The sequence below is a fragment of the Mizuhopecten yessoensis genome, unplaced genomic scaffold (assembly GCF_002113885.1).
Source record: "Mizuhopecten yessoensis strain PY_sf001 unplaced genomic scaffold, ASM211388v2 scaffold6719, whole genome shotgun sequence".
Classification (NCBI taxonomy): Eukaryota; Metazoa; Mollusca; class Bivalvia; order Pectinida; family Pectinidae; genus Mizuhopecten; species Mizuhopecten yessoensis.
The window spans coordinates 465,948-478,324 of record NW_018406690.1 but is presented as its reverse complement, the minus strand read 5'-3'; the positions used below and the strand labels follow the sequence as shown (position 1 = coordinate 478,324).

The following is a 12,377-nucleotide window of genomic DNA, read 5'->3' as shown; positions in this document are numbered from 1 at the left end:
TGTAACTACTGAAGAAAGGAAATCTAATTTATTGGTGAAATGACATCGAAATTGTTTATCATATCGATATATTGATATGTGCCATCGTTGGATGTTATATTATTATTTATACATTACACAAAATCTAATATGGTAGATGATTAAAAAATATTCAAATTAACATAAAAATATATATTCATTTCCTTCTATACGGATTCTTTTCATCTCCAAAATTACGAAATGAAACATATGTAATTAGGTCGAAGTGAATATTATTATATCGATGTATGTCACAATTAATGAGATAAACTATTTAAACTTTTAAGATATTGAGGTCACGTAGATACGCTTCTGACGTATTAGTTTGTGATTAGGTAAGGAGTGTGTGGAGGGTGAAGATGATATTACAACTTGTTACAAATCATGCCTCTATCACCTGATGTATCCTGCACATCAGGATATACCATACACTATGTACATTGTTGTATCGGCACGGGACAGACTTCTGCCTCTGCTCACGTCGTCTAACGAACTGTTCAGTATCGACAGCGAAAACACTTATATACGCCTCTATTAATAGCCAGCTAAATTTAGACGAAACGATGCTTACAAAAACTGTATGTCTGGAGTCAGGTAAGCATGAACGTGTGATCATATGACATCATCGGCAAGTTTCGGTTTTACTCGGAAGACATTTTATCTAACTTCGGCAAAGTACGTAGTGCACCAGGCTATCGGTTTCTCTTCCGATCCGTCGATCGTGACCGCTTTAAAAATTGGGTCAATGTTACTACGTATTCAACATAGCTATGCCATGTTGTTTTTTCCCTATAACTTGCGTTATATGCTCAATTTACCCAATTCAGATCATTTAAGTTTAATTTCATTATTCAGGTTCATATGATTAAGGAGGTATGAACTCATCTGGTGTTTATGTGTAAGGTAATCATTCTAGACCTTTCTCACATTTGTTTGTTGTGTACTGTAGGACATCTCTAAGCACTACTGAACTGACTGTAGCGCGGCCCGCTTATATAGCCGACTAAATATAGGCGAGCGATCTGATTGGACGAGGCCAGAACAGCCAGTTCATTAAAAATATTTTTAGATGACTATATAGTAAATGCTACATATACTATGCAATACACTTTGTTTTAATCCAAGAGAGGAACATATCGACCTAGCAGACTATACAGTGCTATAGACTGTGTTTACACCTGAGTATTCAATGATCACTATCATGGACTCCCTACTGGAATCAGGCGCCGGGTACACGGTGTCTCCGAAGTTTGAGGACAACACCGAACTTGCTAATGTAAGTATTCAACTTTGATTTGATTTGGCTATTTTAATATTTCTATTTTTCATTTATAGTTTTATTTAACATGAAGGATATTAAAACGATACTTCTACCGTGTGTTAAGATAATATGTAGTTAGTGTACATTTTTATAAACCATACTTTTTACATCAGCTGTTACTATTTATTTATAAAATATTTCAACAGGTGTTTTTAATTACGTCTCTCGGAAGTTATAATTTTATATGTCTACATCAAAATAATTAATTTGACTGTTGCATAGTGAATATGATGTTCAGCACAAAATGTCAAAAATCTAACAGGCGCGGGTAAAATCGATGTTATTGCGTGATACAGGTACACACACCGAGATGCTACGAACCTAATTCTGAAGGCATTAGGACTCTGTGTCTGTTATCCCTATATACTTATTAGCCGCGATATGTCCCTTTTTCTCTATCGATAGCATGTAATCGGATTAAGTGTATGTCTTTATTGTGTATTTCAACGACCGCTGCGCAGACGGACGGTCGACACCATCACATTATTAAGGCTGTCATTTTATATAAAGTAAGACAGCTAACACTGACACCATTCGCTGTCCAGACTCTAGTCGCCTGACAGTCAGTAACCGCCACATATACACATACTAACAGTGTATAGATACTAGTGTTTAGTATAGACATGATGGAGGACGGTATCACGTTCGAGTTACAGGTAGTTATATGTAATTGTTATACTGTTGATGTAATACTATTGTATAAATGAAAATATTATACCAATATGTATATTTATCAAATTTGATGCTTTATCTTTAAATGTTTTTTTTCTGTAAAACATAAGTTATAATATAATGTATTGTTGTATAATTACAGGGATGGCAAGATGTCGAGAGTCTGGCAATGATGTACCAGGACAACACTCCTTACGAGAACAACATCCTGCAAGCCATCAGTGGGTCAAGTGCCTCACCTCAACAAAACCTCCCTACCACTAACACTGCACCACAGAGGATGAACACCCCTACAGCCAACTCTCCCTGTTCACCAATGCAGCAGAACGAAATATATGATGACTTACTAGACTTTGATTTCATTCTTTCCAACACCATGGATAACGGGTCGTTGGATTGTACTACATTGTACCCTGAAGATAATGGACAAAAAATCAAACGCGAGCCTCTCGGTGTGAACGCTGATACTCTGCCAGATTTTCACTCAACATTCATGGACATTCCTGATATCATGAACAGTATGTATGACATGGAAAATATGAAAGCTGACTTTAGAAAACAGATAATCGTTCCTAAACAAGAGTGCAATCGAAATACGGTGACGTCATGTGCCTCATATATGTCCAATAACAATTCTGCTGTTGCCATGGCTAGACTTAACTGTACAATGAGTCCAGTGTCTCCACAGCAGCAGCAGCAACAGCAGCAGCAACAGCAGCAACAACAACAACAACAACAGCAACAACATCCCATGCACTACCAATTGAATATTCCAGGAAACTTGTCACCCCCAGCCTCTCCTGAACATCAGGACGACCAGGTCAAGTGTCGTGCCCCACTTTCCATTCTCACGCAACATCCTCAGATCCATAGAATTCCTCCCCATCATCAACAGATGCATCATCAGCAAACATCGCCACAGGCCCAGCAGCAACCATTTCTGATGTCCACACATCATTTCATGGCGAAAATGCCGATTCCCCAGCAACACATGATGCAACATCAGATGATTACACCGCCATCTTCCCCACAGCTTGTCGACCTGTTGCTTCCACAACAGCCTGTTGACCCATCTTCATGTCAACCGAAAAAACGAGGCCGACGAAGCTGGGGAAGAAAGCGACAGACAAGTCACACCTGTTCACACCCAGGCTGCAGTAAGACATACACGAAAAGCTCCCATCTGAAAGCACATTTACGGACACATACTGGTGAAAAACCATACGCATGCACATGGAAGGGATGCGGCTGGAAATTCGCTCGCTCTGATGAACTTACCCGTCATTACCGTAAACATACCGGTGATCGCCCCTTCCAGTGCCACCTATGTGAGCGCGCCTTCTCCAGGAGTGACCATCTGTCTCTCCATATGAAACGCCACATATGAACTGACTATCACAAAACGCTGTGATACTGCAGGACCCCGGTCTTAATCGAGAGACATTTCCGTGTTCAACCTGAAAAACACTGCATTCCATTACATTATCAATTGATCACTATGATGTTGTAATTGTAGATTATCTATAATGGTTGTATTTTGTCAACACAAAGTTGATATATGTCATGCAATATATTTTAGATGGTGATTAGAAATTGAAAATATGTGGTTAAGGTTGGAAAGTCTCTAGTACCATTTTGTACCGTTAAGGGTTGTTGTAAAAGGTTTGTTGACAAAACTTGTCGGCTGGTCCGATACCTAACCTTTATGAAACCTCCCTGACAAAATGATACGACTGTTTGGGCTATCCGCCCCGGGATGGCAATAAGAGAAGGAGGGTATCGTAATGTCAGATTGATGTTATGTATACAGTGAAACACTATATATGTTTGATATTTGTAACACCGTATGTATGTATTTAGACCTTTATTTCTTATTTGCAAGGCCAGTCAAGACCATAACTAGTTCATTTCATCGCTATGCAACGTAACTGCCAATCAAAAGTTCCACATTTTTACATGTACAACGAAGCCAAAATTATCATTTTTGAAAGATAGTGTCAGAAGTGTATTTAGTGTGGAAAATGAACCCTCAGGTCCTGACATCAATTCATATTTAGTCTATGGACTAAATATTGTTATAGAGTCTATTTTTGCATTTAAAACTAAAGATAGATTCTCATGTTTTTTAATACTTTGATGATATTTTTGTATGAACAGTTCGACAAGAATTTGATCACAATTTAAGAATATTCATTTTTATACGCAGACATACATAATGTCAACGCATATTTTAAAAGTTAATGGTCAAACTGGCACTTATTTTTAAATCATAACTAATATTGTATTTCGGTAATGAAAAGTGCAATTTTTCTATGTATTTTATTGACTTTACCATATATGTTTAATACAACGACAAGTGTCAAATTGATGTAGACCTAGTCAGGTCAGATATATTCCTAGCTTTAATATAAGCTTTATATTAGTGTAACGTGCTTTAAAAACGTATATATAATATATATACTCTTCAAAGAGAGGCAACTTTTTCTTTGGCTTTAACTTTGAAAATGTTTGAGAAAATTACTTACTGATTCTTTGGTGCAGGTCACTTATCTGAAATGATGAAAAATGACAATTTTAATTTATAGATGATATAAAAAATGAAGGCTATATTCTCGTTTTCAGTAGAAATATATATCTATATATATATATAATGTTATTTGTTATTCGCGTGATGTTGGTACGTTATTTTAATACCTATACATTGTTCTGGTGCTTTTGTATGTTATGCTATGCTGATATTATGTTAATCAATTTGTATATTCTGTACCAATATGAAAAGCACGTTAAGTCCTAGTCATATGTGTTCAAGAAAACCAAAAGTGCCACGTTAAATTTGCCTTATTGTTATTATATTATTCCTAGCGTAGCTAGGTGACAAATATATGAAATAGAAAATCATCTAATATATGCAGGTCATGTGATGAAAATCAAATAAATTGATTGAAATTGAATATATTTGTTTTTGTGCTCTGTTAACTCTTTGGAAAAAATCAACGAGTAATACTGTTTAACAAGTGACAGCAAACTATGCTATTTATAAAGAGGCAACAAGATTTGCCGATTTAAATGATTTAACAAGGGGTTTATAAAGTAATAACAAGATATGTTGTTCATTAAGAGGCAACAAGATCTTAAGAATCATCAAAAAGATATAATATTTAGAATGGTCAACAAGATATGCTTTTTAGAAGGGTCAACAAGATATAATATTTAGAAGCGTCAACAAGATATGAATACGATATGTTATTTAGAAGGGTCAACAAGATATAATAATTAGAAGCTTCAACAAGATATGCTATTTAGAAGCGTCAACGAGATATGCTTTTTAGAAAGTGACAATAAGATATGATTTTTAGAATCGTCAACAAGATATTATTTTTAGAAGCGTCAACGAGATATGCTTTTTAGAAAGTGACAATAAGATATGATATTAAGAATCGTCAACAAGATATTATTTTTAGAAGCGTCAACAAGATATGATTTTTAGAAAGTGACAACAAGATGTTAAACGTCAACAAGATATGATATCTAGAAAGCGTCAACAAAAAATGATATTTAGAAGCGTCAACAAGATAGGATATCTAGAAAGTGACACTAAAGTTTTAGAAAGTGACAACAAGAAGTTTAGAAAGTGACACGATGTTTAGAAAGTGACAACAATACTTTATAACGTGATATCAAGATAAGTTGTTAAGAAACAATGAATAAGATATGCTGTTTAAGAAAAAATAACAAGGTGCTGAAAACAAGATGAGGTTAACAAGAAATGACCTTTGTACTTCTTATACATAACACATGACAACTTAACAAAAGGAACACAAACTAATGTATTTCCACAAAAAAACCAGTTTCAGGATTTACTACGGCTTAATCAGTTGTAACGATTCCTGCTGTAACGTTCTAGTACTGCTTCTCCAGACTACATATGTTGATAGTATTGATAACGATTGGCAGATTAAATGATAATTAATTGTCACGGTGCAAAACACGGTTTAAGAAATCATTCAGTTGTATGACTGTCTATATTTTGAGTAAAGGTAGTGGTTTTAAAAGCATTAACGAAAATAAAACCCTCCCACTGACTGTGTGTGAGCTCTGGTAGCAAAGGGTGGTGTTTTGAGATAAATTTGTAATTTTAGAATAAGTTTTGCAGTATGACAAATTCTTTTTTTTTTGTGAAGATAACATCAGTCTGGATTTGTAATTACCTGTATAAAATGCAGGATAGAGCACTAAAAGTATAGTTAAATAACCAAAAAGAGCCATATTAATTTTGCCGGTAAAGCGTCAACATATTCTGTCAGCACTCGGTTCACTCTAGTTAGAAGACAAATATATCGTGACAGTCAGAAAATACCCTGGACGGATTTTGCTAGGGAGATCATGAAAAATGAGAAGCAATATTATGTGATCGGATCAGATGAATGTTGGCGTGAGGAAAGAGAGGATCAGAATGTAATGTGTGAAGGCTCTCAGGTTCTCCACGCCATCACCCGGCCACCACAAGGTCAGATGTTCACCATTGTCGCGTGATCATCGATACACGTTTTTCGTATATTTTATAACCATTGATACAATTTTTTATACTTCAACGTTAATTTTGTCAACGCTTATAGCGACACTGCAGTAATTACAAGAGAAATTAAAGAAGGGAACATTTTATTTTCCAATATGCCATCGATCAAAGCGTATCATGTATTTTTAGAATAAAAGGGAAGAAGGTTTTTTAAAATAAAAGGGAAGAAGGCTTTTAAAAATGAAAGTTATTAGTTCACCACTGTCGCGTGATCTTCGATACACGTTTTACGTATATTTCATAACCATTGATACAATTTTCTATACTTCAACGTTAATTTTGTCAACGCTTATAGCGACACTGCAGTAATTACAAGAGAAATTAAAGAAGGGAACATTTTATTTTTCAATATGCCATCGATCAAAGCGTATCATGTATTTCTAGAATAAAAGGGAAGAAGGCTTTTTAAAATAAAAGTTTTCCCAATCACATTCATTATATAATATCCAATGTTTGCTTTATAGACAAACAATGTTATAACGTCTGTGTCATCAAAATTAATTACATTGTTTGTGTATAAAGTAAAACTTTGATATTACATTATTTTCAAACTGATGAATCTTAATGATCACATTCAATATATTTGGTAAGCAGGAGAAGATGACATTTTTTTTTCATTTATTTAGATATTCATTTATGTTTTTGCAAATATAGTGGTGGTGAGTATAAAAAAAATCATCCAATTTCATAAACAATTAATACGTAATAAAATGGAATGTGTTAGACAATATAGAATGCCAAAAAAGCCGGGCATGACTTTTTGTTGACTTTTGGATTATCAAGGAAAATCGGGGGGAAAGCATTATATATTAACTCGTGACATTTATAGATTCAGCTTTCTGGCCTCAGTTTCACGAATTTTCCTCAGCTTAAGCTTACAGTTTCCCTGAATTTAAGCAATTTGTTTAAGTCTGAAAGCTAAGGTTAAATCTTAAGTGTATACATAATAAGTAAAATACAGTACCTGCTGCATGTTTCAATTTAACAAAACTTAAATTTACTTATTTAAGAAAGTGTTAACGTCAAACCTAGTAAAGTAAACATTAATGAGCCTGAAACAGCTTTATTCTGAGTACTAGTACTTATTTTAAACATTACAATAATGATTCTGACATTTACCCTTTACCTGTTCAGATGTTATCTAATGCTAATTGTGGAAGTTAATGAGGGTGTTCTAAATGAATTATATATAAAAACACACTTTTTTGATAACAATACTAATTATAAAATGTCTACTTGTTCATTTAAGTCCTTATCAACATGATTGTAACATTCCACATCTATAGTTTTGTCCTGTAGTAGTGACATGCAGCACAACTAGAGGAAAATTTCATGAGACTAAAGCATGCTGTTTCAAGCTATATTTCAGGTATTTTTGGGATTGTTTGTTTGGAAACTTCGATCCTACTTTACATTGTTTATCAGCAACATGCCCGGGCTTCACGTGAGGTATTGGTTACGTGACTGTAGGTCGCGGGTCAACGGCTAGATGAATCCGCTTATAACGATTTATTATATCAAGTTCAAGTTTAATTGATACTTATTGTACTAAATCTATTCATATATTAAAAAGGCAATACCCGACTGGAGGCAATACCCGACTGCCTGATGGTATGAAAAAGGGTAAGTCACTGAAGATAAGGAGTTCTTACCTCACGTGTAAAATCAGGCACGTGAAAAAATTGAAATAATTACACAATACTGTGATGTAGTTATACGACTCCGACAGCATTATGACATGGGCTGGTAGCACTGTATTTGATAATGTGTGAACAATCTCTACATGGAAGGAAACCACTTGTATCAAGAATGATCATATATGTAATAAACGTGGTTGTTTAACTAATAATATACTGTTTAAACTTAATTCAACTACATGCTCACCGACTTGTCAAACCAGTAGGTGGACATCATATTTAAGCCTCGCTGCATGTTGTTATAAATAACTTAATCACACTGTCAATAATATTGTAAAACGAGGGTTGGCAAAAGCATGCACGTGTTTTATATACATGCTACATTCTCAAATCGGCATACAATATGTAATTCTAGCTTCACAGGTGAAACTGTTTGGCGATCTTTTAATTAGACATCTATATTTAACTTTCTATTGTACTTTTACTGCATATGTGAAGTATGATGATGAAAAGAATGGCTAAACATAAAGATAACATCACAACTATGTTGACGGATAAACAACAACATGAAACAGAATAGAATGTCAAATCTTGCTGACAAAACAAACAACAGTATCAACAGCACGAGCACAGTAGCAGCAGCAAAACATGAATAGAAGGTCGAATCCTGCTGACTAAACAAACAACAATATCAACAGCACGAGCAGCAGTAGCAGCAGCAACAACGACAGTAGCAGCTTAGAAACATGAATAGAAAGTCAAATCCTACTGGCCAGTACAAGCATCAACAGCAACATCAAGAGACAGCAGCAGCAACAACAACAACAACAACAGCACCAAGAACAACTACAGCAACAACAGTGGCAGCATAGAAAAAACATGAATAGAAGTTCATATCCTGCTGACCAGTACAAGCATCAACAGCAACATCAAGAGACAGCAGCAGCAACAACAACAACAACAACAACAATAACAACAACAACAACACCAAGAACATTAACAGCAACAACAGTAGCAGCAGCAACAACACCACCAACTAGAACAACAGCAACAGCAACAGAAACAGCAGAACACAGTAGCAGCATAGAAAAAAAACATGAATAGAAGTTCATATCCTGCTTGCCAGTACAAACATCAACAGCAACATCAAGAGACAGCAGCAGCAACAACAACAACAACAACAACAGCACCAAGAACACCAACAGCAACAACAGTGGCAGCAGAGAAAAAATATGAATAGAAGTTCATATCCTGCTGGCCAGTACAAACATCAACAGCAACATCAAGAGACAGCAGCAGCAACAACAACAACAACAACAACAACAACAACAACAACAACAACAACAACAGCAACAACAGCGGCAGCATAGAAAAAATATGAATAGAATTTCATATCATGCTGGCCAGTACAAGCATCAACAGCAACATCAAGAGACAGCAGTAGCAACAACAACAACAACAACAACGGCACCGAGAACAACAACAGCAACAACAGTGGCAGCATAAAAGCGTACATATAAGTTCATATCATGCTGGCCAAATAAAAAAAAGCAGAAGCAACATCAACAACACTAGCAGCAGCAAAAGCACAATAACAACAGTAGCAGCATAGAAATAGAATGTCAAATCATGCTGAATAAATATATACAGCGGCAGAAGCAGCAGCAACATCAACAACAACAATAGCGGCATAGAAAAATCGTGAACATCAACAATAACATAGAAAAGTGTATATAGCAGGTCAAATCTTGTCTACTGTTTATTATCAATGTCAAGCATGATTAAACGAGTGTGGTTACATAATCAGCTTATGAGACTATTTTAAATCTTACTTAGGAATGAGGACATGATGTTATATACAATAAGCTGCATTACATTTTCTAGTGCATTACTCGCACTGCTAACTAAGACGATTAATAATTGACTTGCTGTGTTTAAAATAGAATAAGGTGACTTTTCTATATAATATTTCCTTTGACAATGTTTAAAAATATGGAGAGAATTTCAAAAATCCTGGATTTCATTGGGCTCAATTGGAATTCTCTACATGAGCAGACAACACAATCATGAATGAAGATGGCTATATAGTTTCGATAACAAACAGCAGCCTTTATCTATTTCACTTTCAGAATGATAAAATGTATACTGTTTAATTCGAGTATAATCAGCAGAGACAAGTTCTTTGTTGACATAGGCTCTGAGTGTCGCCTCCACTTCTCCTGGGACCCACGAATACCTCACGTCCCGTAAGTGGCCTAGCTACCTTACCATTTAAGTAGCTATATATACTTCTTATCACCTTGCCGGGACACGGCGTGACGTCGGTACCCGGCTGTTTGAGGTCTAACAGGTCAATGTATGGTCAACTTCACAGAAGACAAAAAGTAGAAAACAGTTTCAAAAGTATTTTCACTATCCCTTTTTCATTCATCTATTTTCTAAATTCCCATACTATTTTCGTACGTCTATGGACTCAGGGTTGCTGGTACAGTGTTTTTGTTATTGGCATATTCACCAACAGGGAGGCGTTTCCACGAAACGATGTCATCAGTAATGTTACTTAAATCAAGCTTACTCTCTCCAGATGAAGCCACGGTGACCGGGAACCTTTACAAGAGTTCTATCTATAAACGGATACAGGAATGCTTTCTTATACCTTTTTCATTATGTAAATCATGATGAAGCAAGTTACACGAAAATTACGCAGATTTGATATTCTGGCTTTGCATTGAAAAGTGATGACGTTTTATCGATTGTCCATCTGTTTCTATTTAACACATACCCAAAATGTTATGTCATTCCCCTCACGGAAACTAATACTAATTCATTTTCCGTGCTTTTCCTGTTATATTGGAATGTAAGATTGCGCACATATATCATATGTGGCACCCAACCTTAATGTAACTCATAAAATGAAACTGCGTTCATGTAGCAATTGCATCTCATAAACTAAGACTGTGTTTATACAGCATTTGAATATAACTTAAATGTAATTTGTAAAGTAAGGATTATAAACTATAGCTACAAACTTAACTGCGCCCATGTGGCAAATGTTACTCATAAACTAAGACTGCGTTTGTGTGGTGGCACGTTTAAAACTAAAACTGTGCTCATCAAGCACGGTTATAACCTAAGACTGCGTTTAAATAGCAAATGTAATGCAAATATTAAAACGACGTTCACTATGAGATACTATAATACATAAACTAAGAATATAAACGAAAACAAAAGACTAAGGTCATATGAGAGAGTAACGCATACGTTAAAAGCAAATCATGGACACGCATGTTACTGAGAATACAAAATGAAGTCCTAAGCAATGTTCACAACTGCAACTGTCTGCATGCAATGGCAGATTAAAAACTTACAGCTGCACGTGCGTGTTGAACCAATTGCCTGTTGACTTAAGTACTTACCTAATGGTAAGTAAGCGCGTGCTACCAGGATTATATATACTACTAATTGTTAGACTCAAAGAGGATTGAGGTGGTAAATATGAACTGCTATCGCCAACACCGAAATGAGAATGTAAGTATGTACATACACGCTAACAGCATGTCTGTTGTAACGTACTGCATTACATGATATCTCTAGTTCATCCAACGTTGAATACATTTTTGATCAAAGGGACGCAACTCTCATAAAAGTTTGGTATTTCTATTTTGTTTCGTATTTAGTACATCACGATGAATAAAGAGCATGTAAAATACCCTTTTTTCTACAATTTGAAATTCTCTTTAAAATTTATATTGAATTGTTTCCATCGAAATTTTGTAATTCCTTTCTTTAAAATAAAAATAATGATTTTTCGTCGAATCAATGAACACAACGTTGTTTAAGTAGAATAGAATGGTCAAAACATTATTACAGTTTTTATGTACCTTATCCAAAGAGCTATATGTATTATCACAATATAAAATGAAACACCACGTGGAGCTGTTTACATAAAGAGGTAGGTATAAATATGTAAAATATTTTCCAGTGTCACCATGCGAAGTTTACTACTGAACCATTACTACGTAGCCTGAGAAAACACGAACTAAACACAGACAAAACTCCGAAAGCAAAATAGGTACTCTGGATTGTTAAGCTTTTCCTGTAAACACGAGGTACACAGAATGGAACTTTTTATTTTGCAACAGAAAGTAATGGT

At 35.2% G+C, this 12,377-nt stretch overlaps 1 protein-coding gene across 1 annotated transcript; it reads left to right on the top strand.

Moving 5' to 3' along the window:
• Window positions 1-1,090: 1,090 nt before the first annotated feature.
• On the top strand, window positions 1,091-4,962 carry LOC110452506 (dendritic arbor reduction protein 1-like). The gene is made up of 2 exons (XM_021501077.1): window positions 1,091-1,294; window positions 2,154-4,962. Exons 1-2 carry the CDS (start codon window positions 1,208-1,210, stop codon window positions 3,396-3,398), a joined length of 1,332 nt encoding a protein of 443 aa, XP_021356752.1. The 5' UTR covers window positions 1,091-1,207; the 3' UTR covers window positions 3,399-4,962.
• Window positions 4,963-12,377: the final 7,415 nt, after the last annotated feature.